Here is a 13325-nt window from a genome sequence, read left to right as displayed (position 1 = left end):
AGGTGAATGACGGCATCATCCGCTCCAATACCAGGCTGGTAGGCAAACTGAAGTGGGTCCAGTGATGAGCTCACATGGCGCCGAAGCTGAGCCAGGACCAGCCACTCCAGGGTCTTCATCAGGTGGGATGTCAGAGCCACCGGCCTGTAGCTGTTGAGGTCCTTGGGGCGTGAAGTCTTTGGCACTGGTACAACACAGGAGGTTTTCCAGAGCTGTGGGACTCTTCCCAGCCTCAGGCTCAGGTTGAAGAGGTGCTCCATCACCCCACACAGTTGGTCCGCGCAGGACCTGACGACCCTCGAGCTGATGCCATCTGGGCATCAGCTCTGTAAACAGCTACACTTGAGAGGACAGAGGTGATTTCATGGATCAATAACATGTGTTTATCAGCTTTCATCATCGCAGTGCAGACATGACGTCAGATCTATCAAAGTGAAGGCCGTCTCTCTGATGACGTCACAGAGCAGAGTCGTTCTGTCCAATAAAGGATCTCAGATCAGCTGCTGCCATCTTGTGGCCACAGTTGGTTACTGTCTCTGAAAGTTGTCTCATGTTTCCTGTTTTCCTGTTAACAAAGGCTGGAGCTCATCATGCTGAGAGGGCAGCAGCATTTTTGGCTCTGCACACATGTTCATTATATTCTGATGATCCTGGATGGAGACAAACTACAGATAAGTGTGTTCAGCCCAACTAGTTTATCTCATTACAGCAGTTTGATGTTTCCCTTTGAATCCCCCTGAAGATCCTGACAGTGAAGCACGTACATAATACTCCAGCCTTTCAACTCTGAGCTTATTTAGTTCTATTAATACACTGAAATCTCATTTGTGTCATGAAGAAAGTCTTTAATCAAACAGAATTCAAAGATCAGAAACATTTCATATATGGAGTTAAACATGAATCATTGTTTCAACAACATATTTATTGTTGTCATAAACAGACAAGAAGACAACAACAAACTGCTCCTCCCATTCAACACATGTCAGTCCATATCCCAGCAAACTAAATCATCTCCATTTACACATCAAATAGAAACATGAATCACTTGTAATGATTAGAAACTTGATAGAATTTCAAATCTAGTTTGGGGAGTCATTCAGTGAGAAACAGTGAAATGATTTTCCATGTGAAAAGGTGGACAGCAGAAACAGAAAGAAACAGTGAGAACTAAAAGAGAAACAAAGAGCTTTGGAACAACGAGGCAGCAGGAGGACAGCTGCAGTTTAACAGCTTCAACTCACTGACAGGAAACAACATTAGAAATATCATCATCCTCAACTCATCTGCTGCACTGACACTGACACCTTCAACGGAAACACCTTCACTTTACCAGCAGTAAAAATGTATGGAAACATCCTGTGAGTGAAAGTGTGTGTGAAGGTGTGTATGTGTGTGTTAGTATCAGGATCAGAGAACGACAGCTTTCCTCTGTTCCAGTCCAGATTCACTCTGATCCTCTGGAGCTTCTTCTGGACTGAGAGATCAGTGAGAGGAGCTGATGGTGAGAGTGTGTAGTATTCACCTTCATAGAAAAATATTGTCCATAATCCAGACTGTATGTCTCCCTTCCTCTGCACAGACTCTGCTGACACACCCAGGTCCCACCCTGTACTGTCTCCAACATCAACATCCCAGCTGTGAGTCCCCGAGTTAAAGCCCTCAGAGCCCAGGACAGAGTAGGAATAATCAAACCTCTCTGGATTATCAGGAAGCTGCTGCCTCTCTCCTCCTCCTCTCACACTGGTCAGATCTTCAGACAGGATGAGGTTTGGATGAGCAGTGTTTGGGTCCAGGATGAGAGGAGTGTAGGAGACCATGTCCTTCATGTTGTTCCAGATGTTGAAGGTCAGGTTGCCCAGGTGTTTGGCCTGGTCTATCAGAGCTCCTGAGGGCAGCTGTGGATCATCCAGCAGGGGGCAGCGCTGGACTCTTTCCACTGCAGCCTTGTAGTTGTGCAGGAATGAGACGTCTTCAGCTCTCAGCTCCTCCTCTGTGGCTCTGACTGTGTCTGAAAGAGCTGCTATCTCTCTGCTCAGAGCCTCCATCTTCTCCTTCATCATCCCACTCTTCTGCTCCTCTTCCTCCCTCAGTGCAGCCAGCCTGGCCTCCTCTTCCTCTGCTAGAAACTGGTGAAGCTTCTTAAACTGCTCCTTAATCTGCCTCTCTGTGTGTCGGGCCTGGACCTTAATGTGTTCTGCTGTTTGATCAAACTTCACTTGAACTTCTTCACAAACCTTTAACTTCTTCTTTAAGGGCTCCAGAGTTTCCTGAAGTTCCTTCTTGTGTTGTTGTGCAGCTTCATCGATGGGTCTGAATCTGTGATTGGTGTGTTTTTCTGAGTCTCTGCAGACGACACACACTGGCTGCTGATGGTCCAGACAGAAGAGTTTGAGTTTCTCAGAGTGCAGACTGCAGAGAGCCTCTGAAGCTCTCTGATCTCTCTCCTGTAAGAACGACTCACACAGGTTCTTTAAAGCCAGACTTAAAGGTGGTTCTTCCTTTGAAGATCTTCTCTTACAAACTGGACACTCATGTGTTGGTCTCTCTCTCCACCATCTCTTCAGACAGTCTTTACAGAAGCTGTGGCTACATGACAGAAGAACAGGATCTCTGAAGACCTCCTGACAGACCGGACAGCAGAGATCCTCCTCTGATCTGGAAGCCATTGAGTCTGTGAGTGAAGCTGAAAACAGCAGACAGGAAGTACAGTCAGTCCTGGCTCCCCTCCCTCCTCTACCACCTTCACTGAAACTTCCTTTGAGTCGTGTTTTTGCTCAAACTCACATTCAGTGTGTGGAGCGTCAGCAGCTTGAAGCAGCAGTGTTGGAGTTTTCCACTTTTCTCTCCTGTAGCTGGACTCACTCAGAGGAAGCTGCTAGTTTGGTCTGAGCTCAGTCTGATCGTCTGTGCGTCTCTCTTTACTGAGGACGAAGAACTTCCTGTTTCCTGGTTTGTCACATTTGAGTGACGTGAGGGGAGGAGAAAAATGTTGCTGTTTGACTTTTAACTAAGGTGTGTTTCAATCCTGCCTACAGCTCAAAAGCTGTAAAACAGGTTTTGTGTCTTTTCACCTCCACAGGTCACAACATGAAACCTGTTGTGAAGTTTATAAAATAAAGTGTCACTCGGTGGTGCAGCTGTTTGTCAGCTTCTATTTTAGACTTTGTTCTGGTTCTTGTTCAGGTTCCCAGCAGTGGGAGTGTAATGCAGTCACACACACACAGGTGGTGTTAAAGTGGATTCACTTTGTTACAGACAGTGGTGTTATTTCTTGTAACTAAGGGCGTGTTTCACTCCAAAGTTCAGACATTAACCTGCCAGAAGTTGTAAAAGTTACTAATAAAGAGCTTTTATCTCATTTCACATGCAGGTCAGAGCATGAAAGCTGTGATGCAGCAGTTTGAGAGAAATTGCTGCTGATATAAAATATTTTTTGTGGTTTTACAAAATATATAAAAGAGCAGAAAGAAAAGAAATAAGTGTAAAGAGTGCAGCAAAATGCATGTTTTAGTGTGAGTTGGTTCATCTGATCTGGTTTTGTAAAAGTCACTGCATGACACTGAGTGTTACTTTTGTGTTACTGACACTCATCTCTGACTCAGAGAAACGATTTCTCCCCTGTGATGTTCACACAGTGGTGAGTTACATGTGTGTGGAATTTTTACTGTTTTATAGAATTAAAGTTTCTCTTACTTTCTTTTTTCTGTTATTTACTAAAAAATCTTTCAAAGAAATAATGAATTCTCCACACGCGTTTGAAGGTTGCTGATACGTTCATCTAGCACAGACCTATTGCTGGAACGCCAAGACAATTCTACTACAATGGCAAAAACAAGACGCAAGTCACCAGAGCTCTTTGTGTTGCTCGTGCATGAGAGAACTGTGACGAGCATCGTTCCCTCCAAGTAAGCAAATGAATGTTAATAGTCAAACATAGAAATTTTCATTTGCAAAATCATTCCAGCTTTGTGGTGCATCTCCTCCAGGTGTGTAAATCACACATGCAGAGTGGTTTGAGTTCCTCAGAGCTTCATAAATGTCTCTTCCAGTTGTTTCTATCACTGTCCATATGACCAGAGTCCAAATGTATGCAGACATGGGTACAACAAACATACCAGTTAGTTTTGCTGTTTGTCAATGTGGCTTTCAGTTATCTTCAAGGCTGCAGGCCTTTGTCAGCACTCCTGTTTTATGGCCTCTATCAACCCTCATCACCTCATTTCATGCATTCTTCCTGTGGGGGGATACTTATGACTCCTCTATTGTCCTTTCATCTCTGCAGAAAACCTTTTTTGGAAAGGGTATTGGATTCAATTATTTTACTGCTGTTATAACCCCACCTGTTGAGTCACTTCAGCAGGCTTGTTCATGATGCAAATGACAACAACAATGACACAAAGGAAGACCCTCTTCAGAGTGTCAAAGTATGCATAGCACAGTGACACAGCATTAGGTGATGTTCATAGGAAATTGCTGTCAGTCATTCCCCGTCACCACCATAGCTTCTGGTTTCTGTTCACAGAATAATGATGCCATCCTTGAACTTCCTCTCTGCACTGTCGATTGGAGCTTGGAACGCTCCCCTCATCCTTCAGATCTCCATCTGTTGTCCACAATCTCCTCGTGATTACCTCTGGAAAGCCCCGTGGCACAGCTCTCCTTCCAATGCAGCTTTATGGTCATTGCTGTGGTTCCAGAATCTTCTCATGATGACCAGTAGGTCCCCAAACAGCATGACCTTTGACCTCAACCCTTGCCTGGGCTGTCAGCTATGGTCCCTACTTCTCGCTGGGTCTCTGAAGATTTCTCAGGAGATTCCACCCTTGGGATCATTTCTTCCAGCAATGCTGTGCTGCACCTGTATCTCCTTACTAGAGGAAAAACTTCTATTTGGAAAACATGTCAACCATCATCAAACCAAATTTTCCTTTCAGTTCAGTGAACTTCACTTCACTTATAAAAAAATATAATTATTTATTATTTATTAATTATATTATTCGTTTATCACGTTTTCACTTTCACTTATAGGCCATCAAAGTGTTTATTATCTTTACCCAAATAATTGGAGCAGAACTTAAAATCTATAAGCTGTAAAAACTTTATATTTGAAGACCGAAAGAGACCCAGGAAGTGGTCACAGGACGAGGGTGACAGACTGTCTGAAGTAGTTAGAACAAGACAAGGCTGTTGGACCAGGTGTGCTTGCTTTTGAAACTGTGTCTTAATTCCACCTGTTTCACATACAAGGGTCAGTTCTACAGGCAGGAACATGGGTGTGCCGTGGGCTCCCCAGTTTCACCCATTGTGGGCAACTTGTATGTGGAAGACGTGGAAAAGAGGGCTTTGCTATCCTACCCTGAAACACCACCAAGTCATTGGTTCAGGTATGTGGATGACACCTGGGTGAACACACAAACCTCTCTCTCTGGTTTCTTTGACTGGAGGTTGTTGAGGATTTGATGCTTTCACAACACTGTATGTGATGCTACTGGTGATGTCATCTTCTCCATCTGCTGAAATGAGTTAAAGTAAACACTTTTATGATTTAAGAATCTAAATGGACCAAATTATGATGACAGAATGGAAACAAAATACCACAATGAATAAGAATGAATATGTACAAACCTTCAGGTTTCCTGTGAACACATCGTCTCACCAGCAGAACCAGTAACACCAGTAGAACCACAGCATAGACTACATATAAGTAAATCTTATAAGGCTTACATGATTTACTCATGAAAGTGGCCACTTTCTCATTACTTTCATATATTGTTTTAGTAAGTATCCAAAACATTCAAGTTTCATCTGTATAATTTTTCAAGATTATATCTGTTTTCACTCTTGTATGCTTTTCATACAAATTTCACACAAGACAGATACAAACTTTATAAGATTTATATATATATTTTCCATATGGGTAGAACTTGACTGCATGCAGAGGTGGAACCCCTACTCAAGTAAATTTGAATAAATGTAAGTCAATGGAAGTGTTTGGAAAAATGTGCTTCTAAAAATACTTTTATTTCACCATGTTCATTCACTCGTGAGCTGAACATGAATCAAAAGGGTGATTTGACACCTCAGCATGCAGTCACGTTCTATAGAGTTTTGCTAATGACCTAACAATTTTATTCAGGTGTGTTGCAGCAGGGACGCATTCAAAAGCTTCAGGACACCGGCCCTTGAGGACTGCAGTTGGAGACCCATGCTCTTAGTGCTTCTTAGTCCTCCGGATGTTGATCCCGCTCAGTCTAAAGGTGTGCTTGCCAGGGTGGTCCTCTGGTCAAGCCCTCCCCTCAGTCACACCTGTTATTAGCAGTTCACCTCCAAATCTGTACAATTTGTAACTAACTAGGTTAAATTTAGTGCCCTGGAAAAATTGGCCCCAAGGATAATTTAAAGGATAGAGTAAGAACACTTTGAGTGATGCAATAGCAATACACAAGTTTTACTATTACTGTTTTTACTAATAATTATGATCACTTAATCAAATCACTTGAGTTATACCTATCTAATTAACCTACTCTGAACTAATGCTTCTAATGTTGATCTTGAGAGGAGAGAGGTTGAGGAGAGAATGGACACGAATGGACCAGTAACACCCAAGAGGCATCAGATGCTAATATGTAGAGTGCAGAAACCTGATGAAGAAACTCTGGAGGAGCAATGAAATTCCTCCACAGTCTGGGGTTATGTATTTAATTACAGAGCTACTGAGCTCTGTTTTTACCAGCTAAAAGTCAGTGAAGTTTTTGGGCTGTTAGTGAGAAGGATCACATTGACTGCATCTGATTGGGCAGTTCTGAGTCTAATCGTCACCTGCAAGCTGCACAGAAGCCTGCAAGAGACACGTCAGCATGGAGACACCAGGATGAGAAATCCACTTACACAGACTTACTATCCCTCTGTGAAAGAGGAAGATCAACATCAGCCTTTAAATCTAATTAAAAGAGTTATAACCTATGGCCCTGGGAAATAGAAGTGCTGCCTTGTGCAAATGGGACTGCAGAGTCTCCATCAGATTACAGAGGACAGCGCTAATGCAGACGAGTTCATCAGCAGCCCTGTTTCATACGGTACTCTGAATCCCTACACAGGATTTGTTAAAAATGATGAAAAAGCCACAAAATTCAAAGAACTGTTTAGACGGAGCCAAAATTCAGTAGAGATAGTTGTGATTGGGAAAGCTCAGAGATGTTAAACGAAGCACTGCCTCTCAGCACCCCCATGCCCCCCTCCCAACTCCACACTTCATTTTAAAAGCAGGTTACGCTTCAACCTCATGCACTACCTCAGGCTCCTTCCCCACCAGAGATGTGACACGTCTCGTCCCTTCGCTAGAATCTGTAGCGAGGGATTGGTCCACCAGAGACCTCGCTCCTGGCTGCCGCCCAGCACACATTGCACCCAACCCCTACGGCACCTACTGTGGATGGAGGGCTCATGTAACTTTTTTGGAATCCTTAAAATCATGAAAAGTAATTTCAGGATGACCAAAAGTACAGGTACTGCTGATGTACTGATATATAGCATTTGTGTAGCACTGCTGCTATATTTGTATTGCAGCAGCGCTACACAAATACATTCTTTAAAAATCATACAATGTGATTTCCAGAATTGTTTCTTCAAAGCTGTCTATCACAGTGGGAATGCATCTACTCCATGATTTCTAACTGGGAGAACTTGCAAAATCGCAGGGAGTTCAAATACTTATGTTCCTCACTAGTCTCACTTTCATTGTGATTATTTTTTTTCCTGTTAAACAAACACAGATAAAATGAATTAAAGCCTTACAACGGGGCATGCAGCCTCCAGCTCCAGTTCGTCACAGTGTTACTGGAGGCCAAGGTAACGCCATCCAGAGTAAGAATCTGGTTAAATACCATATTTCTAAGATTTTCAGGGCCGAGTACAATAACCTCAGTTTATCTTCATTTAGAAGCAGAAAGTTAGCGGCCATCCAGGTCTTTATGTCTTTAAGGCATGTCTGTTATCTAGCTAACATGAACTAACATGTAGTGAGTCGTTTAATCTTTAAATGACATTTGTAGAATTTGCCCACTTCCTCTCACCCACCAGTGAAAGGAGAGGGAAGGGAGAGAATCCTGTGCATACACAGAAATGAACAGCTAGCAGAAAGTGGACCCTTGAACAAATGCTCATCCTCTGAAAACTATGAGGTCTGCAAATTTTTTCAGTGTCAGTAGCAGTAATTTCCACTGAACCAAATAATCCTAAAAATGTTTTTAAACCTTAAACCTATGAAGGCTGCAGGCCAAAACGTGCTGGTCAAGCAGCAAAGTTGTTCTTCATATTACTAAAATGTTGGAGCTTGTGCCTCTTCAGATGTTTGCTCTTCTCTGTGCTACTTGCAAATAGCCGAGGGGAAATGCCCGAAACCTCAGTCCTGATTCCACGGCTTTATTACATCAGCCTGGTAGAAAATAATTTTTTCACTATCAAATCAGGCCACCAGGGGGCGGAGCGGTCCCAGAAGTTCAGTCGTGAGTAATATCTAACCTCTCTTCTTCCTCACAGCTCATCTGGTCGTGAGTCCCAACAGCTCTAATTTCTCTGAGGGAGATGTTGTGACTGTAATCTGTGAGGAGGACCAAAGCTTTTCTGATTGGGCTGTGAGGAGAAACACAAGCAAACTGCAGAGGGCTGAGTGTGGAGATGGGTGGGGACAACAGCAACGTGATCAATCATGTTCAATCAGTATGCTGGTGCCTCACGACACCGGAGTTTACTGGTGTGAGTCCAGTAATGGTGTCATCAGTAACCTGGTTAATATCACAGTCACTGGTAAGCTGATCACTCTCACTTTACTTCTCATTGCATCCACAAATTGAGCTGAACAGTGCAGGTACATAGATTCTGTGCTGTTCTTCACTGATCACCTACCTGACTGACAGAGTAATGAAGGACTTCCCTCCCTGGGTGCTTCTTAATGTGTGAGGATATTCTCCATTACTGCGTTAAGACTTCCTTATTTAGATCTAAGCTCTGGATTATCTTGCATGTCTTGTGGCTCCCAAATGTCTCTTAATTTATTATCATCTGTAGCCTCATACTTTAGCTTTACTTGGCAAATGTGAATGCTTTGTGTGCTGACAAACCCTTTGGCATGTAGTGTTTTTACAAAAAGCCTTATAATTGCCTAATTTTGTGTTTTTGTTCTGTTACAAAAGCAGGCATTCTTACTGTTGTTTAATATTTTAATCAAACCTTTAAGTTTAATTCAACACAAAAAACCCCACTGTAAACAAATCCACAGTACAAAACAGAACCAAACTCAGCAGCCAAACAGTTTGTCCTCAGTGCAGGTTGACATTCAGAAAAATCAGCTGCCTCAGCTTGGATGGGCTGATGTGGTTTCTCCTTGCCCAGTTTTTGAGAAGACTCTCCAAAGGAACAGATGTTGCCACAATGCACAGTCTCCCCTCCATCACCTTCAACAGGTAGGGAAAGACTGTGGCCTTGGCCTCCCACCAGCTCTGTGGGCCTTCTCCTTGTTGGATGAGGGGCTCCTCAAGATAACATTTCATCTCCATCATAACATCAGCTGTAGTATTTCTCTTTGCAGCATCTCCTGTAGCTCTTTCATCAAAGAGGCTCCACACAGCAGACGTTTGTGGCTCCTCCTTCACTTGGCCCTGTAATGGTGGAGCTGGGTGGGAGTGCACTTTGCTGCTGCAGTTATTCTCTGAAGTGCCTCATCAACAGCTCTGTTGTCACTGAATGCAAGCTTTTTAAATCTACCATCCAGTAATGCAGTTTCTGAGTGGACGGTGTTGAACTCCACACACAGAAATTTTCGGTCCATGAACAAAGAGCTGCAACCACTTCCTTCACTTTCTGCACGGTTACGGTCAGTTGGTGTTGGGCTGTCGCTCGCTGAAGACCTTTGCAAAGCAGGAGCACTTTGGAGGCTGTGACACAGCTGAAGGAGAGAAAATGCAACTATTATTATTATTATTATTATTATTATTATTATTATTATTATTATTATTATTATTATTATGTGGCGTACAGCTTTTTGTAATTCAGTTTTGTCTATCATATGTGCTGTTTTTGCTGTTTGTGACTGAATAGTAATAGAAAAAAACAACTGTCCTTGTTACGTATCTGCATTTATCTCCACAGTCACCTCATATGGTTGCAGGACGGTGCAGCAGATCATCAGGTTTAATGTATGCAACAGACATGGGTGGTGGGTCCACTTCATAATTTGTAATTCTTAAAAACAATAAAACTCTTATTAGCTCTTCTACCAAGTCTTCTGCAGTGTGTCTGTCCATCAGCTAAGAGGCCATCTTGTAATTTTCAATAAAGTGGAAGATCTAGAGGTCCAGCAGTCAATCATCAGACACACTGGTGGAGCTTTTTTCACCCTGTCTTGCCATAATGGACGTTCTGTGTCATATAGATTTAGAATCATTGTTACAGACATTGTTTTTCTACTCGGTAGAGTGTAGGTGGGATTTAAGGCTTTGATGGGTTATACTTACACTACTAGTAGCTGCTGCAGCAGTTGTTGTTGATGGTTTGGGACCAGACAGCCCAGAGTCGAGCCAGCTTGCCCTCTCTCCTCAAACTGCACTGTGGGATGGAGAATTGTGACGTGTCTGGGCAGGTTTGTGGCGGAGCCTGCACTCACTGCTAATTTTATTTTACAGTGAAGCCACTCTGCTCTGCTATTCCCAATATCTTTCACCTGCAGCCAGATGCTGCTTCGTTTACAGGTGTCAGTCATATTTATGTGTTTTTGTGTCGCACTCTCCTCCACACTGCTGTCTGTCATCTCACAGGTATGATGTGCGGAGCGATGCTGAAAAATTGGAACTTCCAATCCCAGCGTTTCATGTTGCAGGATCAATTCCCATATGAAAATATCAATATCTAATTTGATGACATTTGTTTTTCATCATAAATATGACAGACCAAAGCAAATTCGGCAATTAGCGGGATGGTCTGCAATACCCTGTTGATAGGAACTACACTCACCACTTATCTTATACAGTATAAGATAAGATCATCTTTATTAGTCCCACATGTGGGAAATTTGTTTTGTTACAGCAGAAAGTGGACAGTGCAGTTACATAGCAAAAATGAGAGAACACTGGAATAGAATAAGAATAAGATACTGTACACAACTGTACCGAATAGAATAGAATAAAATAATAGGATAAAAATAGAATACAAATGCTATATACAACTGAGTACAAATACAACGTTGTCAGAAAAAGAGTATTACACTAAGTCCTATTGCACATGTGTGTGTTTGATCAGCTGCAAAGTCTTTGTTGTGGAGTCTGACAGCAGAGGGGAGGAAATCTCTCCGTCCCACATCGTGGGTGCCGCAGCCACTGAAGGAGCTGCTCTGAAGTGCTATAAAGTTCTGTGATGATAAATACAGATTTACAGCTCAGATCATACTGAGTTGATTATGACTGATATAAATATGTGATAGAATAATAATAAATTGAGTAAATTGTGATTGACAAACAGTTTTAAAGAGAAAGTGTGTTTGAATTAAAAGGGATTAAATCTATAATGAACGTGTTGATGGAATTTCTGTGTTAAGAAGTAATGGCAATAAAAAAACCTTTGGCTTAGTTTAAATTGTGTGAAAGGTCAGAGATGGAGAGAACACCAGGCTGGGGCTGAATATCAGTGTATTATATGCAAATCTGATTGGATGACAGGACAGAGCATAAACTGAAGCTCGCATGGATGTTCTGGGTCTCCTGCCTCTGTGAGATCAGCAGGTCAAAGATTCAATACCAAAACTTCGTTGTTCCAGCAGCGACGCCGAGGGCAGTGAGCTCTAAAACCCTCCCAGATGAAAACGTGCCCGATCGAGAGGTGATCTGCTGCTGATGGGTGACCGAACCTACTCAGGTCTCCAGCTCTTATCAGAGGAGGCAGTGAAGACACCTGAACTTCAAGGCAGTCAGGCTGGGCGAGTCTGTGATTACATACTTTTATCTAAGTACAATCTGAGTATTTTACCTGTAAGTCATTTTACAGTATTATGTTATATTGTGAGTACTTTTTACAGATCTTCCTAGGTTGAAAATTAAACAGTACTAAATGTAACAAGTAGACAGCAGCACTAAAGTCATCAGTTTAATGGACACAGAGGAAGCTTTTCAAAGGCTTAAGAAGAATAACATGATGCTAGAACATCACATTTTATAATATGACAGTAAAAATAACTCACAGAGATCATCTTCTATGTTTTCCTCCATAAGGGAGGCGAGCCTGGGTCCAGCTATTTGAGTGGTGTCTTGTTTTGGTGAAGCTTTTAAATTGCTTGGCCTTTGAGGCCTGCATGGAGCTCATAGAGTAGGCTGACACTAAGCGCAGAAAAGGCCCACAGTGGGTGCACACACAGGATACAGATCCAGAAAGCACCTATCTGTCAGTTCATGATCATGATCAACAACCACTGATCAAAGCCCACTGATCTCTGACCTCCCAGCCCATTCTTCCTTCAGTGGGCTGGTTTCAGTCATTATGCAAATGTTCTGTTTATAAGATTGAGGAAACCTGCAGTCAGCTGAGACTGAAGAAGTCACTTGGATGAGTGACGAAACGTTTCTCCCACAAAACGCTACGTCCAGATGAACAGAATCAACTTTTGGAGATTTACTTACCTGGATGATTGAGCATGCATCAAGACGTTTGGCAACTGTAGCAGTCGTGGAAAATTCCCTCTGTGGCAGAAAATCTCACAAATGCAGTTTTGATACCAATAAATGGATAAAAACTGGAGGAAATCCTAAGAGGCCTTGAAAACTCCTAAATGGAAGTAGCTTCTTCTGCTGGGTCTATTCTGTTGGTCTGAGACTGGCTTCCTTCATTGGCTTCCTGTTGAATCCAGAATTGAATTCAAAATCCTGCTCCTCACATACAAGGTCTTAAATAATCAGGCCCCATCTTATCTTAATGACCTTGTAGTACCATATCACCCTATTAGAGCACTTCGCTCTCGCTCTGCAGGCCTACTTGTTGTTCCTAGAGTATTTAAAAGTAGAATGGGAGGCAGAGCCTTCAGTTTTCAGGCCCCTCTTCTGTGGAACCAGCTTCCAGTTTGGATTCAGGAGACAGAAACCCTTTTTCCTTGTTGATAAAGCATATAGTTAGCACTGGATCATCTCATCCAATGATGAAATTAGTTCTTTTTATTTTTGCCTGTCCTGATTGGTTCTTTAGCCTTTACCAAGTGGATCATCCATTTGATTGACCTTTGTTTGTTTGCAGAACCAGGAAAAGGGAGGAGACAAGACAAGATGTGGAAGAGATCCAGAAATTAATAA

The 13325-nt window shown here is 42.5% G+C and overlaps 1 protein-coding gene across 1 annotated transcript; it reads right to left on the bottom strand.

Moving 5' to 3' along the window:
* Window positions 1-901: 901 nt before the first annotated feature.
* Window positions 902-3224, bottom strand: LOC146389749 (nuclear factor 7, brain-like). Its single transcript, XM_084912934.1, has one exon. The coding sequence runs from the start codon at window positions 2664-2666 to the stop codon at window positions 1275-1277; it is 1392 nt and encodes a 463-aa protein (XP_084769060.1). The 5' UTR covers window positions 2667-3224; the 3' UTR covers window positions 902-1274.
* Window positions 3225-13325: the final 10101 nt, after the last annotated feature.

This window comes from Perissodus microlepis, chromosome 3 (assembly GCF_051167445.1).
Source record: "Perissodus microlepis isolate ML-2025 ecotype Zambia chromosome 3, ASM5116744v1, whole genome shotgun sequence".
Classification (NCBI taxonomy): Eukaryota; Metazoa; Chordata; class Actinopteri; order Cichliformes; family Cichlidae; genus Perissodus; species Perissodus microlepis.
The sequence above is the reverse complement of the archived record's forward strand: the minus strand, read 5'-3'. Positions and strand labels throughout refer to the sequence as shown.